Source organism: Triticum dicoccoides, chromosome 2A, assembly GCF_002162155.2.
Source record: "Triticum dicoccoides isolate Atlit2015 ecotype Zavitan chromosome 2A, WEW_v2.0, whole genome shotgun sequence".
Taxonomy (NCBI): Eukaryota; Viridiplantae; Streptophyta; class Magnoliopsida; order Poales; family Poaceae; genus Triticum; species Triticum dicoccoides.
The window spans coordinates 179,851,613-179,876,921 of NC_041382.1; the positions used below are offsets into that span (position 1 = coordinate 179,851,613).

A 25,309-nucleotide genomic window follows, 5' to 3' on the forward strand; every position below is an offset into this window, starting at 1 on the left:
GTGCGAATGGCACAGTTAGATTACCCAAACCATATCGATGAGGATCCCGCAATAAGTGGACACAATCTTTGTTTTGACAAGACATGTCAATAGAGGCTGCGCCTCGAAACACGAAGCGGGAGGCGAAAAACGGTTCAAAATTTTAAAGGGGTTAGATGTGGCGTTTCACCAAAAAATTGTCAATTGACAGGCATTATTTTGATTAAATATTTTGCCTTCGTGGTTGAGGGTTGTGATTATCATGCAGAGCCGGATACAACTCTTTCATTCAGAAGATTTCTTTGAAGTATTCGGGAGGAGGAACCCGCCTTGCAATGCTGAAGACAATTTGTGTGCCGAACATATTGTCATTGAAGACTGGTTCTGGGGCTACTGAGGGAGTCCTGGATTAGGGGGTCCTCGGGTGTCCGGGCTGTGTGATATGGGCCAGACTGATGTGCCATGAAGATACAAGGTAGGAGACCTTCCCCCGTGTCCGGATAGGACTCTCCTATGCGTGGGTGGCAAGATTGGCGTCCGGATATGTAATTTCCTTCTTCTGCATACCGACTCTGTACAACCATAGGCCCCTCCGGTGTGTATATAAACCGGAGGGTTTAGTCCGTAGAGGTTATCAGAATTCATATAGGCTAGATAGCTAAGGTTTAGCCATTACGATCTCGAGGTAGATCGACTCTTGTAACCCCTATACTCATCAAAGACAATCAAGTAGGAAGTAGGGTTTTACCTCCATTAAGAGGGCCCGAACCTAGGTAAACATTGTGTCCCCTTTGTCTCCTATTACCTTCGATCCTCAGACGCACAGTTCGGGACCCCTTACCCGAGATCGGTCGGTTTTGACACCGACAACACCCGCTCCGCATCCTCCTCCCTTGCACAATATCCACCATGACAGCGAGTGGGAACGCTCCATGGGAGAGACTGTCGCCGGATATGAAGCACGAGATCGCCGCCCTTGTGGCCGCCTGGCAGAGCTGTCGTGCCATGCGGATCGAGGCCGACATGCCTGCCAGCTTCCTCGAGCTCTCCGTCGACGATCCCACAATGGAGAGGAGGTCCGACGAGGACACCGCCCCGGAGCCGGCATCGGTGCATGCCTGCTTGACCATAGAGCAGGCGTAGGCGCATTACGACGCCGCCACGGCGGATGAGGAGCAGCCTGCGCGGGCTCCTATGTCGGCGTTCCGGCAGACGCAGGAGGAGTAGAGGTACAACCTGCTCCTCCTCAAGCAGCACCGGATGACGGAGGGCCAAATCTACGGCGAGTGCGCAAGCGAGGAGGTCGTAGCTGCCATGGCCACGACGAACTCGTACTTCGTCGCGGAGCAGCAGATGCTCTATAAGGCCATGCGTGCTCAAGGCGACACTCGCAACACAGTACCGGCGCAGCCGGACGCAGACGCGGCCGCACAAGCGCTGGCGGTCGAGGACGAGAACACCGCCAACTGTGCGTCCTACATGTCGTTGTCCAACTTTCGGGTGCACTTGTGGCAGGTGGACAGTGACAGACCATCCACGTCTATTATAGAGCTCACGTCCACCGGGACCGGCAACGGATAGGTCGCAGACTCCTTCGAGGATGAGTAGGGCATGGGAGGTGGCAAGGCATTGTGTCCCAAATGGGTCGGTCCGTCTCCCATGTTCTACTCTTCCTCGCCGAAGACCGCACTTTCACTTCACGGGTCTTAAACCTCGTCGCTGTTCATGGAGATAACAGATGAAGAACGTGGTCGCCGGTGCGGAATACAAAGGAAGTGGACGATGGGTACCGCCGTAAGATAGCTTTAGGGTCGGACCCATTTGTTTGTCCTAAATGTTCAAAATGTACTGAAAAATCTTTGTAATGTAATGAATTTCGTTTTGTGTATATGAAGATTCGCCATTTTTGCGTGAATTTTGTCTAGTTAGTTGGTACCCGACATGAAATGTATGCGGGCAGCATTGGGTGATCGTCTCCCGCCAAATGTCTCCTCCCACAAAAAGCGCATCGCCGAAAATACTGAAATAAATTCACTAATAATGCGAGCATCAGAACTTAAACACTGATGGTTTGGGAATACCACTGCCCCTCAAATCATCCAATCCAACCACAGGTTGGTTTGCACGTTGGAGATGACTCGGTACTAGTATACGATGGAAACCTGCAGAGTGCAAAGAGATGGCCAAAAAAAATCATGTGGTATTATTAAGGGAGGCAAAGACGATGATGCATGATGGAACGGAAATATGATAGTGTGAGTCAGCGCACTTTGCCCACGCGACCCTTGCGCTCCCAGAAAACAAACATAATCTCCGGAATAAGAAAGCGCGACGAAGCAGCACCAAAAGGAGCGGGAATGGAAACCGAAATAGGAAAATATCCCGATTTCTTTCCTCTCACTCTCTAATCCCCGCCCTCCATTGGTGGGCGCCTCCGCTGCCACAACCTGGCCTCTATTTAAGAAGGCTCCTTGCGCCACCATCCTACTCACCACCACACCACAGACCACACCCGCACCGCTCAGCTCAGCTCGATCGCGTCCCCAGCCTCAGCTCTGCTCCAACCGAACTCAAATTAATCGCAGATGGTTTCTTGTGCGCCAGTAGTGGCTTAGCGCATTAGCGGCGGAGGTTGGTACGATCAGGTAGGCCGGAGGTGAGGTGCCACATGTTGAGTGGACAAACGGCGGTTAGTGGCAGCAGCAGCAGCAGCAGCAGCAGCATCGTCAGCCGCGGCGTCGAGCAGGGGAGCGGGAGCGGGGAGCAGCAGCAGCACCAGCGGCTGCCGATCGAGGAGGAAGAGGAGGAGCCAGAGTTCAGGGACATCCACGCGCTGAGCCCGCCCCGCGCGCTGAGCCTGTACCGCCGGAGCCGGCCGGGCAGCAGGGACTCGTGGGGGTCTGCGGCGGGGGCAGGGGGGAGCAGACACACGTCGATCCGCTCCGTCGGGAGCGACACCGCCCCCAGCGAGCTCTTCCCTACTATGAGCAGGGAGTTCTCGGCCATGGTCGCCGCAGCAGCCAGCGCTAACGCCTCGTCCTCCGCCGCGGCGGGCCACAGGGAGAGCGTGGACCGCGCGGCGAACGAGGACGCGCTGGGGAGGATCGGCGAGGAGGAGCTGGAGGAGACGAACCCGCTGGCCATCGTGCCGGACAGCAACCCCATCCCGTCGCCGCGCCGGGGGCTGTCGCCGCGCCCGGTGGAGGTGGCGGCGCCCGGTGCCGGTGCCGGACAGGGCGACGAGGTGTCGGTGGGGCAGGTGAAGAAGGGCGAGGTGGAGACCAAGATCGCGGCGTGGCAGATCGCGGAGGTCGCCAAGGTCAACAACCGCTTCAAGCGCGAGGAGGTGGTGATCAACGGGTGGGAGGGCGACCAGGTCGAGAAGGCCAGCGCATGGCTCAACAAGTACGAGGTACTACACACTGCTCCAATCCTCTCCATCAACGATCAATCCGCACCACACCATGCTCTCTCTGAATGAATTCTGATCGTGTGAATGTGAAACTCCGGTGCGTGCAGAGGAAGCTGGAGGAGAAGCGGGCCAAGGCGATGGAGAAGGCGCAGAACGAGGTGGCCAGGGCCCGGCGGAAGGCGGAGGACAAGCGCGCGTCGGCGGAGGCCAAGAGGGGCACCAAGGTGGCGCGCGTGCTGGAGCTCGCCAACTTCATGCGGGCCGTCGGGAGGGCGCCCACCAAGCGCTCCTTCTTCTGAGCCGCCCAGCCCTGCTCTGCTGCTCCTCCTCCTTGATCAACGTCCCGCCATTGTTTCGCTTTTTACTCGCCGTCGCCGTCGCCGGATCGTTCACCGCTTCGCTTCACAGGAACCTCCTGTGCTCGCTGCTTCGCTGTGTGGAACTCTCATTTTAGTGTTGTATCCACATGTATGGTGTGGTGTGCCATCGTTCCCTCTTTCTTCCTCTGCATTTCTCGTGTTCGATATGGAGTACTTAGTACATAGCATAAGAATGGAAGGGTGTGCTCTGCCTGCTCAGTCCAAGTGCAAGAGCCGCCTGTATTTTGTTTTTGTTTTTGTTTTTTGTTTCCGATCAAGGATATTGTGTGTGTGTCAATATGAACAAGATATGCAGTAAATTACTGTTGTGTGGTGTGTGCACATTCGCAAGCCTTTTGAATCACCAGTTTCTCGATTTCTAAGTGTTCATCCGTGTCATTTATTTCAGCTGAACAGTCCTTTCTCTGTCCCCCAACACCTTGTTCGGCTTCTTTTATGGTTTCTTCAATGCTCAACTAACAACACTTTGACATAAAAAAACTTGGAGGCCCAGTGTACTGACGAAGAGTTGCTTTTGTTTTGACTTCTCAAGATCTAGTGAAGAGTAGTCAAACGATCAGTAATTTGGAACTCAAGTACTAAACTGAGTTTTCTGCCTTGATGATGGCATGCGACCTACCGGCTTCACTGTGAACAGCAGAACGTGCCCTGACTTGTCACTTCACCGGCAGAACGTTAACTAGGTGAGAGTCACTGGTGCGTATTCGAGAGAAAAAAAAACAAGGTGACAGTCATGCAGCACGCATGACATATCTGAGCGTATCCATTGCAAATCGGAAATTATTTTTATGTGTTGGTCTCGCGTAGTTCGATAATGCTCCAAATTAGCACAACCAAGCTCAACCAACATCAGTTACGTACCCTCGATTGACAGTGACCTGTGCTCTTCATATTGCTCTTGTGTGCTGAATTCAGAAGTATCTGAGCTTGGCAACTTTGGATTCCAGCATGGGGGCATAGAATAATGACGCTCGCCACTTTCATATACTAGTACTACATTTTATACGAATTCCGCAGAAATTTCAGTTCGATAAGAAAGAACAGGATCTCTGCGAATCAAAGAATTGTTAAGATTTCTGTTGACTAGAAATAGTAGTTTGATGGTAACAGCGTGCCTGTGCATGTGAATGCAGCACATGTATGCATTTTTTTGCTGTTGCATTGCATACCATCATCATGGACACAAGACGACCAGGCGTCAATGCTGGATCAGACAATACCTGAATAATTCCGTGCGCTTGTTCAAAGAGAGAGGATACGAATCCCATGGATCCCCTGCACTTGGACACCTATATTGGCGAGCATGGCCAGGGAGTGGGCCTCCGTCTTGTAGTTAAATGTCTCTACCTTGTAGTGGGGCGCAGCGGCCCATGAGCAGGACCAGCCCATGTGCATGCATGCATCATCGTCCTCTCTCTAGCCTAGAGAGAAAAACATGGTGGGGGCAACAAGCAAGCTCACATGCCTACACAATGTGAGCCTGTTCTCCTGTTTGATCACGTCGCATATGGCGTGTTCCGAATAATTGGTGGTTACATTGATCATGATACGGTAGTGAGAATCCAGTAGTGAATTACTACTGGCCGGGGCTTCGTGTTAATTTTCTTCCGAGTGGAAATAGGCTTACTGGTTGCTTTTTGACCCAAAGGAAATAAAAAAGCTATCGTGGCTTATAAAAGGGTTTTCGACACGCTCTTATATTATGGTACGGATGAGTATCAGATAATCACAGTACACAACTAAAAAACATACTCCCTCCGTCTGAAAATACTTTTCGAAGAAATGGATAAACAAGTAAGCACTATCACAAAATATAAAAGAGAAAACTACCATAAAACAATAAATATTCTTCACAAGAAGATGACGTGATCTTCATGTCTGAAGAACATTTTCAGAGTGCTCGTATGATGAAGTTTACTCTTTGCAGTTTTGGATACTTCAATGATTTAAAGGTCAGTTTTCATAAGGTTAAACTTTGTTATTTTGGTCACGCTAAATATGCTGCACACCACACGGCAGAAAGGCAAAGTGAGCCAAAGCTACATTTATACTGTTCGGGGAGATATATACACAAAAGCTGCATGGCCGTGGAAGAAAACTCTGTGATCACTTTTGTACATGCCACACCAGTTAAGAAATAACTAAAAAGTGCAGCTGAGGATACGAGTCTTATCTCTGATAAGTAGAGCCATTACGCATTTAACCTAGATGAGGCTACCAGGATGTTCTCCACTGCTCCCTCCAACAAATGTCTCTGAAGTTTTTGGCAGATTGTCTACACTGGCAAAAAGCTCGTCCGCCGCAGAAGCATACAAGCTTGAAGGCTCTGGCAGATCAACCACGTCAGCGAAAGGCTCGTTCACTGAAGGAGTATATGTCTCTGAAGGGTTTGTCAGATCAACCACATCAAGCAAGGGTTTGTTGGAGGCACAAGCATCGACCTCTGACGATACCGGCGCATCAACCACGTCAAATAAAGGCCCATCCATGGCAAAGGCATCATCATCTGAAGATGGGAATGTAGTGAACAAATGATCCGAACCAAGGCCAGCAGCATCACTGCCAGCCTCCTCCACAGCAGAAATTTGCGATTCAGAATCAGATGATTCAGCAAGCAAGACTTCAAGAGAAGGGCTGCTTGTACTCATTCTCTTCGATACGAAAGCCATTCCCAATATGTCATTCTCCTGTGAGCCCACAGTTGGTCTTACATCAGGACCAGCTCCATTGCCCGCAAAAAGATCTTCCACATGATTTCCAGCCGCGACATTCCCTGAACTAGTAGCTTCTCTGTAAGAATCTCCATCAGATGGTTCCATACTACTCAAATCTGACAAGGAGTGTTCTACCTCTGGTTTTCTGGAGCTTTCCCTGGGACCTGAGTGCAAGCTGCTACAGAATACAGAGTCCATCCCGCCAGAAAGCCTAATGCTGCCCTTTGTATTCTCCAGAACTCCATCCTCATCTGACAGGGTTTCCATTGCATTGGTACTGTGCCCACCAGAAAGCATAATGCTGCCCTTTGTATTCTCCAGAACTCCATCCTCATCTGACAGGGTTTCCATTGCATTCGTACTGTGCCTGTTAGCACCATTTGCAGGAGCTGCATGGCTTGATGGTTCAAAGGTTGTCTCGATGGATATGTCATCACAAAAATTTCCATCTCCCTCATCAACCTCTAAAGCTTTCTTCAATAGCGAAAGTTGGAAGATTGGGTTCTGCTGGCTCGCTTTGCTGTCACCACCTTCCAAGTTCTGATGTGCTCCTGTCAATGTTCTCTGGAAGGACGGAATTGCAGCGTCACCACAGCACACCTCAGAAGTACCATTCCTAAAAGCAATCCGTGCCGCCAGAAACTCTGCCAATGGTAAGGAAGGTCTGCTTTCATCCACTTGAGCTGTCTCACCAACAGATTGAAATATGGTAGGAGGTTTTGCCTGAGTTCCGCCATCAACAGACCCGAGGTGTGTAGCAAGCTGAGAAGGATCATCCACAGGTTCACTGCTTGTGACAAGCGGAATCATGTACGAACTAGGACCATTGTTCTGCCCATTTACCTGAGTGTAATCATCTATAGATCCTGTAAGAGACTGTGAAGGAACAACCAACAGTTCAGTGCTAGCAAATGCCTTCTTGTCCGGATTCATATCAATATTCTGTCCATTTACCTCAACACTGCTAACCAAGTGTGCCTTAGATACAGAAATGAGTGGAGCCGCATCAACCTCCTGAAAAGATATCAAGGTACTAATCTTCTTTGTGTCACCAAAGATGCCATGAAAGTCGTCTTTAGTGGATGTGTCATGAAGATGTCCATGAGAAGGGAAGGAACTAGAGGAATCATCAGTATTTCCACAACTTACATTACTGGCAGTGCAAGCAACAGACTTTGAAGGTGATGTTCCTTTGGTGGAAGTGAGAAATGCCTCCAAGGCAGACGCTAATGCGCCATCGACAGATACAGGAGTTTTGCCTTTGAAGCTGTTGTCAGTGCTTTTGCTCAGAGTATCATTAGAATTTGTACGACCATCATCAACATTGTCAGCTTCTGCTTGTTTATCTTCCTCCACTTCATCCTCTTCATCATTTAGGAATTCAGGAACCTTGATAACTAGACCTGGGGAAGTCTTGCGTTCTCTCTCAACAGGTAAAGGCCCACCATGAAGCTTCTCACATATAAACCCAGGTTCACAGATGAAATCAGGTGCCTTAAGGACCCTTGGCACAACATTAGGTCCATGTAAATTAACTGTATTCTCATCAGCCACATCACAATTAGAGTAATCTTCTGAAGAAAATTCAGGTGCCCTCATAACCAAGCCTGGCTGCCTGTTCATCACAGAGGCAGAAGTTCCAGAATTCCCACCATTATGTTCCTTTTGCTGGGAGTTAATTGTATCAGAAAAAACATTTGGTGCTGACATTCTTGCAGAAGAACTTCGTAGAGACTGAATCTCCACAGAGAATGAATCAAACTGCTGCTCCAGTCGTTGAAGCCTTGCCTCAATGCTACTGAGGGGCCTCATCATTTTGTCCTCAAACCTAGAGCAACATAACTCCACCTTCTCCACCTTAGAGATCAGAGTATCCAGCATTCTCTCAATGTGATTGTGCGGAGTAACATTTTCATTCATAATAGGACTAGCCTCCGGGTACAGATTTGATACTGTCTTATCCTTCGCCAGTGTCACTTGTACATTTTCTGTTGTTATTACAGGCAATGGAAGAGGCTTGGGATCATTTAACGGGAACTCATGTTGGTTGCCATCATCATCACATATCGTACCACTCTGCGCAGGTGGTAGTCTGCTCTGCACTCCAGCTGGCCTAAATTTGGAATCATTTGTACCATACAGCCCTGCTTCTTTCGCTATGTTTCCACATGGGATGCTATCTTTCAACGCGCAGCCTTCAGGAAGTTGGGCTTTCAAGCCCTCAGCAAAATATTTGTCATCTATTTTGCAGTCCCTAGATTTGGAAATTTGCATAAGGCCAGGAACAAGCATAGCCAACAAAGAACTACCTCCCATGTTTCCAGGACCTGCTACTGAATCATCACTGCTGGATTCAACAAGATCAGCAAATATGTAGATCTCTTCAATATGCACTGATGTCTTTGACTGAAGTGAAAGAAGACGGACAGTAAGAGATACACATGGGTTTGCATCAGTTATCTCAGCAGTTGCTTCGTAGTGAGCCTGGAATGGACAAAATAAAACAAAATTATAGTATATGTAAGAAGCTAAGAAAATTTCTTTGATAGCGAGTACTAGACAATGGCTGTTGACAAAAAAGGGAAATACCAGAGTATTTTTCTGGCAGATTCCTATCGCATTCCTTTCTTCTTGAGATTCTGGCGTGTAATTTCCAAGAGGAGACTCAGGAATTTTGACTTCAACCCAGCTATCTTCATCACTACTACTTGTAACACTTTTGGCCTCTTGTTCATGCTTTTCGCCGGTTGCAGCATTGCTACTTGCCTGAGATACACATTCTTCACCAGGAGGCTGCGGTTCTTGAGCAGCAATTCCACAGCGTACAGTGCATAGATAATCTTTACTTGCATCCTTCAGGTCAGTTGAATAGTATATTTCATAAGTTCGAGCTGTGCTTCGCACATACACTCTATGAATCTCGTACTTTCCTGTGAAACTAACTGAAGAAAAGAAATGGATTAGATACACTGATAATGAAATGGAAAATGGTTTGATATTTATTAGCAGTAAAATATCGCATAGTATTTCTGGAACAAGATGGAGACTGCCAGGAAACTGGGTCATGAAAGGCACTGTGGTGTACGCAGAATGAGATGGAGCCTGACTCCACAAAAGGATGGATGTACAACGAGAAATAAAAGTATTGCTTCCACTGTTTGTATTCTAACATAAGCTAGCCGTCAAAATTCTGCAATTTATCCCAATTAAAGGAAGGAGATAGATCATGGGAATTTCAACATGATCGATGTTGGGTGGACTATTCATACGGAACAACTTACTTTGATTTCAGGCTAGTCGAAGATGTGGAAGCTAGAGTTGTAAGATGATGCAGATATATTCTAAAGTAGTACACGAAACACCAATTACGGTGATCATGTGCAGAATAAGAAACACTGGAGTATAATGTATTTAAGATATTTAAAGCTAAATGCTCGGGCGTTGTTATGGAGATTAAATGCCCGCGCATTGCTACAAAAGTTCCGTCCCACAATGTAAGATGTTTTTGCAAGCCATTTTAGCTTGTAAAAACGTCTTATATTATGGGACGGAGGGAGTATTTAATTGCATGAGCTGGTTAGACGCTTGTGTCATTGTAGTACCTAGCTTTGTGCAGATAAAAAAAAGTACTATCTCAAAATATACAGCAATCAAATCAACTAACCAAAGGATCGTGATACATCTGTCTGCTAAATAGAAAGTAGCATAATTGCAGAAATTAATTTCTGGCAACTTAAGAGGCAATCTCAGAGGGTGAATGGACCACCACCAACTCAGATATTATAACAGTTTAAGATATACTGCAGTTTGTGGTATCCACTTCTAGCATGAGCTTGTGAACAAGAACTGGAGCATCTATGATGATATTGTAGTCCAATTTCAACGGACTCTGCACTGGAACCCAAAACAGCGATGGCCAGTTTGGGGCTTGGCTTGTGCTAGCCAACTAGGGTTTATCCACCCATACGCTGACTACGGCGACAAAGCAATTCCCGACAGCGCGTGCATCTGCATCCAACCAGCGACAGGAACCATCGCAACAAAGCAATTCGCGATCAAACCGCGCAAACTCCTCCAGTAGGCTCGACCTTTCCAGAAAATCCAAGAGAGAAAACGAGTACTCACTCGTAACATCGCAGGGAGTTGGATCCTCGCTGCCGTCGGACGGCGGGCGGGCGAGGACGACGGCCGCGGGGGAAGTCTCGGCGTCGTCTTCGGTCGTCTCGAACGACACGGCGTCCTCGACCGCCGCGCCTCCGGCTGGGGCCCAGGTGCTAGTCGCCGTCCATGGCCTCCCGGGCTCGCCTACCGATCCCGATCCAGGTGTCCCCATCGCTCGCGGTCGCCGCCGCCCGCCGCTTGGGCGGAGACGGTGGGTATCGGCGGTGGCGTGCCGGCGGTGTTCGCCGTTGGTCGCCTCGCTCACTTCCGGATTCCGCGAGCGCTCGCTCGGTACGCGAATCTGGTGCGGGATCCGATCTTACGGGCCCTCGCAGTAGAAGATTTGGGTTGGCCGCGTACTTCGTCGTCCTACCGTTAGGCCTGTAAATGACGCCGACTCAACCTATGGGCCTTCCGCGCGTTGGGCTTCGGCCCGTTTTCAAATCGTTATCCACACCGCGAATGCTCCACCACCGCAGGTGCAGACGATGCTTCCCGAGCGCGCGCGGCAAAGAGGATGCAGCTGCGCTCCCTCCCGTTCGCCGCGAGCGCCGTGGCCGGAAGGAGCTTCCTTGCCGCTATTCCTCGGCCGGTGACGGAGAGAAGGAAGCAGATATGTTGCAACGCGGGCAACTCCTCGTCGGAGAAGGAGGGCAGCGAGCTTAGCACGGCGGAAGAGGCGCTGCGGCGGCTGGCGGAGCTCGACGCCCAGCTGGAGGGGCTGAAGGAGCCCAAGATGAGGCCGCCGCCGCCCCCTCCTCCCCCGGGTAATCATTGCCTTTTCCCACTCCGTTCTCCTCGTGCCAAGTTGCCTGCCTCTCCGGTTTTCCATGCGTCCATGCTCCCCTGTCCTCCCGTTCAATCAGTCGTCTAGAGTTCGAGATCTTCATAGCGGCCAATAATAATTGATTCACGTAAGTTCGCCGTTCGCGTGTTCTCTCGAATGAAAATTTATTAGTTGGGCTGCCTAACCTACGGAGAAGAGACGGATCAATCTTCAATAACCTACTCTGAAACAACTGCTCGATGGAGCAGGTCATTTGTTAGCCTCGTGGTGCATACTTCAGTATACAGTAGAGCTAGTCATTTCTCAAGTACTGTACCTACGAATAGTAGACGTATTACTGTTTTTGGTTACGGAATGCGCAGGAACTGTTCATTTCCTCATTTGTTTCTTTCGTAGCAGTAGTACAGTGGCACTTACTTTACAGCGTAGAGCGATGCTTCTAGATATACCAAGCCCGAGTGATCCGTACAATTCACCAGTTGCTAGGCCACGACAGCACATTGATCCTCAAGTCGCTTCCTACTTTTTCTAGGGGAGTACCGTGTGCTTGCGAGCATAGCATGTGTGGAAGTAGTCCCGCCGTTTCAAATTACTCGTCGTGGTCACAGTCCATGCCATTGCTTTGCCTGCTTGATCACTTCTGACTTCTCTGCTAACTTCTCTGTATGGGTACTTGTGTATTTACTTCTGTTTTGTTCACAGATCCTTTCATGGACCGCGATATGATAATACAGCGAGGACGCCCAAGTGATGAGCTCCCAGAAATGACCCCGGCCTACGTGACGTTCTCGACTCTGGCAATTTTTATCTTGACCATCTTCACCAACGTGGTGTTCAACGTGTACATCAAGCCTTCCGTGGACGGCGCCGATCAGCCGGTACGAATCCAGAGAGTGCCTCTGGCTGATCCTAGCTTCCAGCAGCCCGGCAATTCTAGTGATAGCTCGTAGACGTATATGCATGACACGATAATACAGTTTGATACAGTGGCAAGGGCTGTGCTTTGCAAGTTAACTGAAGCCATGTGCCTCATCCCTCATATTTGCGGCATTATGTACTCCCTCCGTCCCTCGTATTTAGACAAATTTAAGACAAAAATTTTAAGACGAAGGGAGTATTTAAGACCCACATGCTCTAAACAAGCTGTGCTGTTGCTGGCCTCGGCCTTGAGGGTTTTCATCATTATGGAACAAGGTGCTGCACATGTGTCCATGGGGCTTCACCTGTAGTATGTGTATCTTTTTTCTTTTCTTTCGATTAGCGGCTTCCATCGACTCAATGATGATCAATCAATTACAGTCAGCAGCACAATGATCTCCTGGATCGAATATATCAGACCCAACTTGTGAACCAATTAATTGTGTCAGCGGTGATCATCGACGCTGAACTTGGAGAGCAAATTGCCTCTTCTCTCGCACTAATCAGCCAATGGCGCGGCAAACTGTTTGCAGCAACATGCATATGCTGATGCCAAAATTCCAAAAACGCCGACATGGATGAGCTGTGGGCAATGGTCGTGCGGCACGCGACAGAGGCGGAGCAGCAGGGTACGTAGCGTACGCCCGTGGTAGCGGTCCCGGGCTCTGCGATCTTCTACTGTGTCTCTACTGGTTTTTTCTTGCAGCTGTCTATAAATTTATATGTAGTATACTGTATTTCTTTGTCTCTCTTGATTTAATTTTCTCCCGTTTGTTGTATTTAGCTTGTTTCGTCCGGATTATACACTGCCCCTGCTATAGCTTGTCGGCAGTTCTTGGGTTCCCGTAAAGATCACACAGCTTTCTCGTTGCCTTTCGCTTTCCCTATGCAAGATTCTCGATTGCTTTCCTATCGTAGACACAGTACATCTTGATCTGTCTCCTATTTCCTCACAGCTCGAGCCATTCCTAATTTTTCTCATTTTATTTATTTATTCTTTGGTTTCATTAGAAATACCAGTAGTTTTTTACGCCTGATGTTGAAGAAAGTGTCCCGGGGAAACTAGTGCCTCAGTGAAATCCTGAAAAACTCAAACATGCGCCGTTGGATCTAGTACAATCTAAGGGCTAGATCACCCACCCACTTATTTTAGTGTGTTTTACAGAAGAACCCAAGGCTTCATGTAATAGAATAACCAGGCCTGTGGATGCTTGCATGCAAAACACGGGACTTAATCTGCATCCACATTCTAGATCCGACGGCCCACGTTCGGATTTCAAGTTTTCACCGAGTGATTAGATTTCCACCGGATACTCTTTCCTATTCTACTACGTGGCGACACAACAGATCCAACTTTGACCCTAGTTTGAACCTCGCATGTAGGCCTTCCGTGCTGGCCCTGTTTATTACCCCTTCTTTATTTATATATTTATTTATTCATTTCCCTTATCTCGTGCTTACCCAACCTCGAACAAATACCTGGGCGTGTTTGTTTAGAGGAATCTCGTAACGTGGACACCATAATTTATCTCTGCCAAAAGAGAACATACTTCAACTCTCTCATGGATCGAGTCACCGAGTTCCAGCCCAACAACCAACATCTCACGTGCCGTGACCTAGTGTTTTTTCACCCTCTTCTTTTCTTTTGAGGGAGACCTTGTGTTTTTCCTAGTAGTTTGTACACCTACTACAAAGCGGTGTTGACGAGTTGCGATTTACCCCTCGTTCGATGAAGAGTGTATGTTTGGCTTAAAAATTTGTTCATAAAAAAAAGTATACTTATATCTTTCCAATACGCTTTAAAGTGGAAAAAATGTTTCTCTCTCATCACACGGTAATCAAGACCAATAATATTATACACACGGTCTTCTTAATTTCTACAACACTTAGCTCATTGGGGGTTGAGTAACTAAAGATAGGAGAGATGGTGGCTTGCACCTTTCCAATGTTTTTTTACTTCACTCCATAGTTTGTCCTAAAATTTCTATATGCACACTTTTCATCAGATGGGGTACTAGCGCTGGCTCGTCGCTCTTGCGGTGCTCGAGAAGGCTAGAAAGAAGCAATGCGCTCGTATCAACAACTTGTGCGAGAGATATACAAACACAACATTCATTCATCTCAAGGTTGCGCCACAATGATGGATGGGTCACTTCAGATGAGGAGAAGGAAAACATTGTGAGGGAGCATTTCTCTCGTACATTGGGGAAGGCGGGTCGGCGGCAAGAGGACTTCAACTGGCAGGATTTAAACGTTCTTGCGATCGATCTCCGTGGGATTGACGGCCCTTTTACCGAGGAGGAGGTCAAGGGTGCCATCAAAAGTCTCCCATCCTATAAGGCATCGAGGTCGGACGGGTTCATTGCCAGTTCTCCAAGAGTTGTTTTGATGTTATCATTAATGATGTTATTGCAACCATCAACAACTTCTCTAACATCCAAACGTCCCACTTCCGGTGGCTCAACTCGGCAAACATTGTGCTCCAACCGAAAAAAGAAGGTGTTGAGAGCATTCTCGACTTTATGACGATTAGCCCGATCTATGTCATTGCAAAGATTATTGCCAAATTTTTGGCCTCAAGGCTTGCCCCATACATGAACAACTTGGTCTCGAATGGACAGAGTGCCTTCATAAAATCCTAAAGCATCCAAGATAACTTCATGTTCGTGAGAAATTATGCACGTTGGCTTCGCCGGCGGCGGAAGTCGTCTTTGCTTCTCAAGTTGGGTATCAATAAGGCGTTTGACACCGTGCGATGGGACTATATATTTGATCTTCTCCAAAAGCGCCCCCCCTCCCCGAAGGTTTCGCAATTGAATTGCCGCCCTCCTTTCGTCATCCACCTCACGGGTCCTCGTGGTCTCTGGCTGGGAGACCCGCTCTCCCCTCTGCTCGTCATCCTTGCCATTGCCCCCCTTCAATGGGTGCTTCGACTGGCAACCGAGCAGGGCCTCCTACACGACTTAGGTGGTCAGGGTGGTCAATTCGGGACATCGCTCTATGCGGACGATGTTGCATTTTTTGTCTTGCCAATTAAATATGACGTCCAGGTCATCTCTAGTATCCTGTAGAACTTTGGGGAGGTCGTCGGGCTTGTAATTTTTTTCCAAAAGACGCTTGTGGTCCCCATCTGTTACGATGGATTGGACCTTGATGATATCATGCAAACCCTTCCGGCGGTGCGATCGACATTTCCCATAAGATACCTTGGGCTTCCCTTATTGGTTAGGCGGTTAAAAAAGATCCACTTCCAACACCTTGAGGACCAAGTCGCAAGCAAATTACCACCTTGGCAAGGTAAACATTGCACGACAGCGGGGCAGAAAATGCCTTGGTCAAGTCCATCCTCGCCGTCGTCATGATATACCACATCACAGCACTCTCGTCATTCCAGTTGAGGTCCTTCAAGCCATTGACAAGATCCGTGGGGCTTTTATCTGGGTGGTTTCCGACAAGATCTCTGGTGGCAAATGCAAAATTAGTTGGATGCCCCATGAACCTTGACGGCCTTCGAATCCTAACTTGGCAAAGTTTGCTCGAGTCATTCACCTAAGGTGGCCATGGCTTGAGTGTATTGCGTCGGAAAGGACTTGGGTTGGCATTGGGAACCCATGCGACGAGGAGGATATGGACTTTATTTCACGGCCTTACAAAAGTGAATGTGGGGGTGGGAGCGAGGCGAGCTTCTAGGAGTCGGCCTGGCTAAATGGTCTAAGGCCTAAGCTCGTTAATCTTTGGCATATCCACAAACAAGAGGTGGTGTATTAGAAAGGCCCTTTAGAATGGTTCTTGGGGGAAGGGGAGCAAATTCAGTTATCAAGATGGCCTAAGTGGCACACACCCAGAAATTCATCACATTTTGAACTCTGATGGCCCAAGTGCATCTACAAGACGATACGACAGACACCATCCTTTCGAAGTTCACCGCCTTGGATCACTACTCTGTAGCCTCGGCATACAAAGCGCAGTTTTGCAACAGCATTGCAAGAAGCTTCAAAAGCATGATTTGGAAAAACTCGACATCGCCAAAATGAAAGTTCTTTGCTTTACACAAAATTGAGTATGGACAGTCGACCGCCTCGATAAGCATGAGTGGCCAAACTGTGGCAATTGTCCCCTGTGCAACCAAGTTTCGGAGTCGCGTCACACCCCCTCTTTCAATGCACATTCTCAATTAGGGGTGTGGTGCATGGTGCGCGACTGACTGGCTACAACTACAAGGATTATACGAATACCTGGCATGGGTTCAAGGACGTCAAATCATGCCGAGATAGCAGGCTTTGATTTACCAGACACTTGCCCTAGGGTGGCCAAACTTGTTCTAAGGCTGGTCATAGTGGGAGTAATATAAGTAGTAACATAGATGCCACATAAGCAAAAATGATGAGGTGGCAAATAATTAATGAGGAGAGAGACAAATAGAATAACATAATATGTTACCATCACATAGCGCTTCCTAATGTAAAACGAGTCTACAAAGTAATAAATGAACATATATATGTTACCACACACGTGACACTACCCACTATACGAAGGTAGTAACATAGACTAAAGGCCTGTTTGGTTCCAATAAGTCACCTGACTTATAAGTCAGGTGACTTAAAACCAGTGACTTATAAGTCACGTCCGTTTGGTTGTCACCTGACTTATAAGTCACCTGACCACACCTTTTCATCTTGTTTTTTTATGTAAAGGTGGTGGGACCCATGTAAAATGGGTGACTTATAAGTTTTAAATTGGGATGGAGCAACTTATGACTTATAAGTTGAGGTGACTTATAAATTGGGTCTATTTGACAAAATAAGTCATTTTTTTCACTTTTCGACTTATAAGTTGGTGACTTATTTGAAACCAAACAGGTCTAATAACATGTATATATTACTAATCTATGTCACTCTCCTATGACCAGCCTAAACCCTCTCTTAATGAATGAATGAATGCACTGAGTCTTTCGCCCTTTCCAAAAAAAAAAACACTAGCGCGCAGGGAAACCAGCCGCTTACTGTTGTACGTTTGACTTTAGTTGGCAAGCTACAATCAGATCTGAGAAGTAAACCGACCGAGGACTGAGGTCCAGCATCACTCGTGCCATCCTTTTCGCCCAGGAACTGCAGCAGCATGCATCGCCCCCCATTTGGTGTGGATCATGCATGTGCGTCCCCAGATCCGGTTCATCTCATCGGGAGCAACCGGACAAGCGCTTGGACTGCGCGATCGGGACACCGGACGGACGGACACGTCGCCGCGCCCGCATCCGCATCCGCGGCCGTCGGCAGGTCGTCGCCCACGCGCGAGTTCGCCGGCCGCTCCCCGTGCACGCGCGTGCGTGATCGGGAGGCAGGAGGCTAGGCTCTCCTAGCCGCGAGTTGCGACGCGACGCCAAGAGCTGATGGGCGCGGTGTCGAGCCCTCGGCGACCGGAGCATCGTCGTCCGCGCCGATCGCGACGGGTCGCCACCGGTGGTGGGCCGGGCGGGGGCGCTCGCGCGCAACGCAACGCGACGATGCATCGGGGGATGGACCGACGCCTTTCTTTCTTTCACTTGACAGCACGCTCGCTGTCTGTCTGGGACGATTCGTGAGCGGGCGCGAGAAATCGATCGGTAACAATAATTGCGGGTGGCGGAACGAATCGATCTGCCTGGCCCGGCCCTGCCCTGGGCGGTTTGGCCGGGCATGTGAAGTGAAGCTCACCCGCGCGCGGGCGGTGGCCCGGCAGATCGCACAGGCCTGTGGACGCGGCCAATTACTTATCCCTGCCCCTGCCCCTGCGTTGCGTATTCACTCCGGCCTGCGGCGGCACAGCACAGCGACGACAGCTGCTAGTGATCGGTTCTACTTTTTCACGAGCGCATCCACGTGATCGCCCGCCAGCCAGCCACTTGCTAGTTGTCACTCGCTGACACACCCGCTCGCTTGCCAGTAGGCGAGGCGAGCATCGATGCGTGGTGTACACTCACTCGAGTAGTACCACAAATCTTATCTTACCAGAGCTAGTAAGATCTTTTGCTCGCTCCTCTCTTTTCTATTGCGGCTCGTTTTACACACCATCTAATTCACCGACCCCACCCCGCTGCTAAAAGAAAGCGTAGACATGACGATCAATAACGTGCACGCCCGCCGAACTCTTTGATTGGTGATGAGCTCGCGGAATGGAGTAGCCAAGCGAGAAGAGCATCTCCACGGGCACGGGCATGTGGTGCGCAGCTGGAGGCCGGAGGGAGAGCGAACGCAAAGCTGCATTGCATTGCATGGCATGCGGCCGGGCCAGGCGAGCTGTGCGCTGCTCGTCATCGGGCGGCCCGGAAAGCCGAAAGAATCCTTTTGCTTTTCGGCATCGCTGCCTGCCTTGCTTGCTTCCCCGGGCGCCTCTCTCTTTCTTTCTTGCTTGCTTCCACATGCGCTCTCGTGTGCGGCCTGAACCCTGTCGGACACGTCCATGCCGCATTATTCAGCCTCCTCTCCTCTCCTCTCCTCACATGGGGCGCTGAAACGGTGAGGGACTCGATGATGCCGAACCGGGCTAGAGGGCGGCCACTAGCTCGTACGTTTCGGGTCAGAGGGTCAGTCAGTGCGTGCCCGCTGCCGGCTTCGTTGTCATGTGTGAGTGACTTACGTGCCACGGCAGGAGGTGCCTTCCATGCCTTGTGGAGTAGAGTACAGTATGTACATTTCATTCTTGGCTTCCTGCTCCGGCGATTAATCTCGTAAAAGAGATTGCATTTGATCATGCGTTTCCTTGCGAAATTTTCGAGGAATCCAAGCGCGAAAAAGGGATGTACTCTGGCAAAGGAGCGTACGTAATTCCTCCCCGCAGGATAACTGTTTCTTGCGATAATTCTACACCTACGAAACGTTCTACGTAGGGTTACGTAACCTTTCATAAAATTCTCTTCCCGGGAGCAACTAGTTAACGAGCGCTCCTTCGGGAGCCTCGCAACGATCAGCGCCATTTGACGCGCTCTCAGCCATTCACCACGTGTCGCGCTCTGGACGATTCCTTCGAATTTTATTTTTTTATTTTTCCGCACGCGTTTTTGGTTTTTTAAACGTTTTTTGGGGTTTTTTTCGACGTTTTGGTTTTTCTCCGGTCTTTCTTAGCTTTTCGATCAAAAAATTCAAAAAAAAATCATGAAAAAACGCGTTTGTTTCGTGAAAGTCACGGTTTTTCTTCCGCGAGAGGCACGGTTGTGCTTTAGCGAGAGTCACGGCCGTGCCTCTCGGAAACGAAGAAAAACACGTTTTCTGTTTTTTTTTCTTTAGCGAGAGTCACGGTTTTGCTTTCGCGAGAGGCACGGTTGTGCTTTCGCGATAGTCACGACCGTGCCTCTCGGAAAGGGAAAAATAAAACGCGTTTTCGAGAGGCACGGGCGTGCCTCTTTCGGAAAGGAAAAAAAAACCATGCTCCTGGTTCGGTTTTTTTGCCCGGTTTTTTTCGTGAAAAAAAGAATTCGTCAAAACCTATCAACATGGGATCTAGTTTTGATGAACTCGACGTGAGGAATCCAATGATGAAAACGGTTCGTGATTTGGACGCACGGTTTAAAAGATAAAACATTTTGAATAAACGAATCTAGAAAAAAGGAAAAACTTAACAGGTTGCGATTTGTCGCGACCTGGAAAAATAGAGTGTTGTTTGAAACAAGTACTCCTTAATTAGTGATTTTGTCTCTTCCCTCCCTGATTTTAACCGGGTGGCCCCAACTGCAAATGCTGGCCCAATTAACAAACCCCACATCAGCTTTTACGTAAAATCTAAACGTAACATTAGCGTATGTGTAGCATTGCTCTGTTTCTTGGATTTAAAAAGCTCTAATTGTTCTCTTGTGGCTAGGCGACGCCGGTCTTGGTTATGGGAGATCGGCAAGCACATGTACGTGCATTAAGACTGCTACGTGACGAGCCCAATTATGCGGAGGCCGAAAAACGGACGAGCGAAAGCCCGGGTCCGGGAGTTCCCACATGCTATGCTAATCTAAATCATGCACGGACCAATGACGCCATATATTGACCTAAAAAAAACAATGGCGCCATACGGCGCGAGTCGAGCCGAACCCCACTGGGATGCTTCCCGGTTACCGCCGCTCCTTGTCCGGTTGCAGTCTGGGATTCATCCACCGGAGTGGTTCCGTTTCCCGCGCCATGCCGTGCTGCTGCCGCCGCCTCGTGCCCCCCCCTCGCACTCTCTGGGCCACCTCACCACGTCCCGCTTCGATCTTCGATGGTGGTCAAAAAACCTAGCCAAACTATAAAAATAAAAAATAAATTAAAAAAAGGTGGGACATTTATCCCCGGCCTCACGCCCTTTTAATACCGCCACCTCCAGAGCTCAGCTCAGCTCATCACTCCCACACTCAACACTTCCGCCACCTTGGCCTCCTCCTCCACAGCTAGCTAGCAAAGCTGAGCTAGTAGAAGGTAGCCACCCACAACCGCAGGGCGACGATGGCGTCGACCGCCGCCTTCCTCCCGCTGCTGGCGCTCCTGCTGGTGGCGACGGCGCATTGCTCGCCGCTGCTGCCCCAGCGGTGCCCGCAGGCCGACCGGCAGGCGCTGCTCCGGGTGAAGCAGGCGCTGGGCAGCCCGGCGACGCTCAAGACGTGGTCGCCGGCGTCGGCGGACTGCTGCGCGTGGGACCACCTCACGTGCGACGAGGCCGGGCGCGTGAACAACGTCTTCATCGACGGCGCCGACGACGTGCGCGGCCAGATCCCGTCCGCGCTGGCGGGGCTGACGGCGCTCATGTCGCTCTCGCTCTTCCGCCTCCCGGGCCTCCAGGGCCCCATCCCGGCCTGCCTCACCTCCCTCTCCAAGCTCGAGTTCCTCACCGTCTCCCACACCAACGTCTCCGGCTCCATCCCGGACTCCCTGGCGCGCCTCCACAGCCTCGACTCCGTCGACCTCTCCAACAACAGGCTCACGGGCGCCATCCCCAACTCCTTCGCCGACATGCCCAACCTCCGGTCGCTGGACCTCCGCCGGAACCAGCTCACCGGCCGCATCCCGGCCAGCCTCGTGCAGGGGCAGTTCCGGTCGCTGGTGCTGTCCTACAACCAGCTGACGGGCCCGATCCCGCGCGACGACGCGCAGGACGAGATCAACACCGTGGATCTGTCGCACAACCAGCTGAGCGGCGACGCGTCCTTCCTCTTCTCCGAGGGGCGGCCCATCGGCAAGGTGGACCTGTCCTACAACAACCTCGACTTCGAGCTGAGCAGGCTCAAGTTCCCCAAGGAGCTGACGTACCTGGACCTGAGCCACAACCGCATCAGGGGCACCGTGCCCCGGTCGCTGGAGGCGCTGTCCACGCTGCTCACGCTGGACCTCAGCTACAACAACCTCTGCGGGCCGCTCCCCAAGCTGCACGGCGTCATGCGGCACGGCTGCAAGGCCTACGAGCACAACCTCTGCCACCGCGGGGCGCCGCTCGAGAGCAGCTGCCACCAGCTCTGAGCTCGCCGCCGGCGCCCGGCAGGCGTACGTTATATGAGTGGTGTGTTGGCGTTCTCGTGCGCATACGGACGCACGAAGGACGGTGCTTTGGGGCTTAGTAAACTCACTAGTGGAGTGGAGCACCGCGGTGGTGGCAATGCCTGACACGCGCGGTCCTTGAGCTTGTGTACGAAACGATAGAGATGTGTGTGCGTGCCGTGTCCTGTGTGTGTACCGTCTGGAGATGCGCCCGAGAGTGTGTGTGTGCCCGTGTTCGGGATGGATGGATCATCCCAGTTACCTGATGTATCAACTGTTAAATGGTAATTATGTTTGGCTTACTTTTACATGCTTTTCTGAGAGGCATACAAATGTATGCACATACAGCAAGAGATGTCTGAAAAACGCAGCAGAGGGTGGGTGAGAACTTAAAAGTTCAGTTCATGCATGCACATACAGCAAGAGATGTCTGAAGGATTCTGAAATCTGAACACATTTGACTCAGCGTGCGCACAACATGCAAAAACTGATGGTTTCAAGCGACAACAAAGTTTGTGTTATTGGCTGGAGACGAATCATGCTCGTCCACTAATGAATGCACGCAAATATATTTTTTAAACAAGGCAAAAGACTTGCTATTTCATTGATAAAGGAGAATGTTCTAGACAGAAACCGCAAAACGGCAAATAGGAGGCCTACTAACACCCAAATGTTTCGCTCCGGCCATAGCCCAAAGTAACACCTCCTGTTTGATTTTGTTGATGATGACCATGAAAGGGGCCGCCGAGTTGCGGAAGACTCTAGCATTACACTCCGACCAAACCTCCCAAGAGATGAGCATCATAAGAGAGGCAAGCGCCTTGGGCGAGTCAAGACGGAGCTGAAGGTTTCCATTCCACCATTCTCTGACCGAAGCCCTCGTCACCCAAGTAGACGTGGTGCTGTGATGCATGCCAAGCCACGGGAGGACGTCATTCCAAATGCGCATGGTGTAGCGACACTGGAAAAGCAGATGAGCCGTGGTTTCTTGGGTTTGCTTGCAAAGAGGACATAGTCCGCAGTTAGGCCAACCACGACGGCTCAAGCGGTCCAAAGTCCAAATCCTATCTTGAAGAACAAGCCAAGCAAAAAACTTGCATCGAGGAGGCGCCCACACCGTCCACACTGAATGGACAAGGTCCGAGTTGGTGAGGCCTGAAGGAAATATGCCCTAGAGGCAATAATAAAGTTATTATTTATTTCCTTATATCATGATAAATGTTTATTATTCATGGTAGAATTGTATTAACCGAAAACTTAGTACATGTGTGAATACATAGACAAACATAGTGTCACTAGTATGCCTCTACTTGACTAGCTCGTTGATCAAAAATGGCTATGTTTCCTAACCATAAACATGAGTTGTCATTTGACTAACGAGGTCACAACATTAGGAGAATGATGTGATTGACTTGACCCATTCCGTTAGCTTAACACTTGATCGTTTAGTTTGTTGCTATTGCTTTCTTCATGACTTATACATGTTCCTATGACTATGAGATTATGCAACTCCCGTTTACCGGAGGAATGATACGTCTCCAATGTATCTACTTTTCCAAACACTTTTGCCCTTGTTTTGGACTCTAAATTGCATGATTTGAATGGAACTAACCTGGAATGACGCTGTTTTTAGCAGAATTACCATGGTGTTATTTATGTGCAGGAGCAAACGTTCTCGGAATGACCTGAAACTTCACGGAGCCACTTTTCAGAAAATAAAAAAAATACCTGCAAAAGATGAAGGCCAGGAGCCCACCACCTCTCCACGAGGGTGGGGCGCACGCCAGCCCCCTAGGGCGCGCCCCCTACCTCGTGGGCCCCCTGTTGCCTCTCCTCCATATATTGAGTTTCGGGGAGAAAAAAACAGAGAGAAAAAATCATCGCGTTTTACGATACGGAGCCGCCGCCAAGCCCTAAAACCTCTCGGGAGGGCTGATCTGGAGTCCGTTCGGGGCCCCGAAGAGGGGAATCCGTCGCCATCGTCATCATCAACCATCCTCTATCACCAATTTCATGATGCTCACTGCCGTGCGTGAGTAATTCCATCATAGGCTTGCTGGACGGTGATGGGTTGGATGGGATCTATCATGTAATCGAGTTAGTTTTGTTAGGGTTTGATCCCTAGTGTCCACTATGTTCTGAGATTGATGTTGCTATGACTTCGCTATGCTTAATGCTTGTCACTAGGGCCCAAGTGCCATGATTTCAGATCTGAACCTATTATGTTTTCATCAATATATGAGTGTTCTTGATCCTATCTTGCAAGTCTATAGTCACCTATTATGTGTTATGATCCGTTAACCCCGAAGTGACAATAATCGGGATACTTACCGGTGATGACCGTAGTTTGAAGAGTTCATGTATTCACTATGTGTTAATGCTTTGTTCCGGTTCTTTATTAAAAGGAGGCCTTAATATCCCTTAGTTTCCGTAAGGACCCCGCTGCCACGGGAGGGTAGGACAAAAGATGTTATGCAAGGTCTTTTCCATAAGCACACATGACTATATTCGGAATACATGCCTACATTACATTGATGAACTGGAGCTAGTTCTGTGTCACCCTAGGTTATGACTGTTACATGATGAACCGCATCCGGCATAATTCTCCATCATCGATCCATTGCCTACGAGCTTTCCATATATTGTTCTTCGCTTATTTACTTTCCCGTTGCTATTGCTATCATCACTACAAAATACCAAAAACATTACTTTTACTACTGTCACCTTTTGCTACCGTTACCACTACTATCATATTACTTTGCTACTAAATACTTTGCTGCAGATATTAAGTTTCCAAGTGTGGTTGAATTGACAACTCAGCTGCTAATACTTGAGAGTATTCTTTGGCTCCCCTTGTGTCGAATCAATAAATTTGGGTTGAATATTCTACCCTCAAAAACTGTTGCGATCCCCTATACTTGTGGGTTATCAAGACTATTTTCTGGTGCCGTTGCCGGGGAGCATAGCTCTATTCTTTGAGTCACTTGGGATATATATCTGCTTATCATTATGAAGAACTTGGGGATCGAGGAGTACCCACTATACCATGCTCTATTAAAAGAAACTATGTAAAACTGCTTTATGTGATCTTGGAGACGGTGTTAGTGTTATGCCTCTCTCTTTATATCGTAGACTTGATTTGAATAAGTTGATACCTACTGAAATATCTTTGCAAATGGCTGATAAATCAACTGCTATACCTGTTGGTATTTGTGAGGATGTGCCTGTTGTAGTTGCAAACGTTACTATTTTAACGGACTTTGTTATTCTTAATATTTCCGAGGACGATAGTATGTCTATTATTCTTGGAAGACCCTTTTTGAATACTGCGGGGGCTTTTATTGATTGCACTAAAGGCAATGTCACTTTTCATGTTAATGGTAATGAGCATACGGTACACTTTACGAGGAAACAACCCCAAGTTCATAGTATCAACTCTATTGGAAAAATTCCATCGATTATATTTGGAGGTTTTGAATTTCCTCTTC

General features: G+C 49.1%; 4 protein-coding genes across 4 annotated transcripts; 3 read left to right on the forward strand and 1 right to left on the reverse strand.

The window, feature by feature from the left end:
• The first annotated feature begins 2,448 nt into the window (after positions 1-2,448).
• LOC119354081 (remorin 4.1-like) lies at positions 2,449-4,092 on the forward strand. The gene is made up of 2 exons (XM_037620782.1): positions 2,449-3,391; positions 3,499-4,092. Exons 1-2 carry the CDS (start codon positions 2,648-2,650, stop codon positions 3,688-3,690), a joined length of 936 nt encoding a protein of 311 aa, XP_037476679.1. The 5' UTR covers positions 2,449-2,647; the 3' UTR covers positions 3,691-4,092.
• Positions 4,093-5,770: 1,678 nt separating this feature from the next.
• LOC119354082 lies at positions 5,771-10,980 on the reverse strand. Its single transcript, XM_037620783.1, has 3 exons — positions 10,611-10,980; positions 9,075-9,427; positions 5,771-8,969 (listed from the first exon to the last, which is right to left on the reverse strand). The coding sequence occupies exons 1-3, from the start codon at positions 10,816-10,818 to the stop codon at positions 5,976-5,978; spliced, it is 3,555 nt and encodes a 1,184-aa protein (XP_037476680.1). The 5' UTR covers positions 10,819-10,980; the 3' UTR covers positions 5,771-5,975.
• Positions 10,981-11,113: 133 nt separating this feature from the next.
• LOC119354083 lies at positions 11,114-12,741 on the forward strand. Its single transcript, XM_037620784.1, has 2 exons — positions 11,114-11,413; positions 12,136-12,741. Exons 1-2 carry the CDS (start codon positions 11,164-11,166, stop codon positions 12,381-12,383), a joined length of 498 nt encoding a protein of 165 aa, XP_037476681.1. The 5' UTR covers positions 11,114-11,163; the 3' UTR covers positions 12,384-12,741.
• Positions 12,742-20,684: 7,943 nt separating this feature from the next.
• Positions 20,685-22,129, forward strand: LOC119354084 (polygalacturonase inhibitor 1-like). The gene has a single exon (XM_037620785.1). The coding sequence runs from the start codon at positions 20,796-20,798 to the stop codon at positions 21,801-21,803; it is 1,008 nt and encodes a 335-aa protein (XP_037476682.1). The 5' UTR covers positions 20,685-20,795; the 3' UTR covers positions 21,804-22,129.
• The last annotated feature ends 3,180 nt before the right edge of the window (positions 22,130-25,309 follow it).

Bases quoted from the DNA above. Each gene is read 5' to 3' on its own strand.
- LOC119354082 (XM_037620783.1), bottom strand. From the start codon at position 10,818: ATGGGGACACCTGGATCGGGATCGGTAGGCGAGCCCGGGAGGCCATGG. The intron at 9,428-10,610 runs GTGAGTACTCGT...TCTTTTCTTCAG, and splicing joins AACTCCCTGCGATGTTACGA to TTAGTTTCACAGGAAAGTAC. The intron at 8,970-9,074 runs GTATTTCCCTTT...TGTCCATTCCAG, and splicing joins TCTGCCAGAAAAATACTCTG to GCTCACTACGAAGCAACTGC.
- LOC119354081 (XM_037620782.1), top strand. From the start codon at position 2,648: ATGTTGAGTGGACAAACGGCGGTTAGTGGCAGCAGCAGCAGCAGCAGC. The intron at 3,392-3,498 runs GTACTACACACT...CGGTGCGTGCAG, and splicing joins CATGGCTCAACAAGTACGAG to AGGAAGCTGGAGGAGAAGCG.
- LOC119354084 (XM_037620785.1), top strand. From the start codon at position 20,796: ATGGCGTCGACCGCCGCCTTCCTCCCGCTGCTGGCGCTCCTGCTGGTG.
- LOC119354083 (XM_037620784.1), top strand. From the start codon at position 11,164: ATGCAGCTGCGCTCCCTCCCGTTCGCCGCGAGCGCCGTGGCCGGAAGG. The intron at 11,414-12,135 runs GTAATCATTGCC...TTTTGTTCACAG, and splicing joins GCCGCCCCCTCCTCCCCCGG to ATCCTTTCATGGACCGCGAT.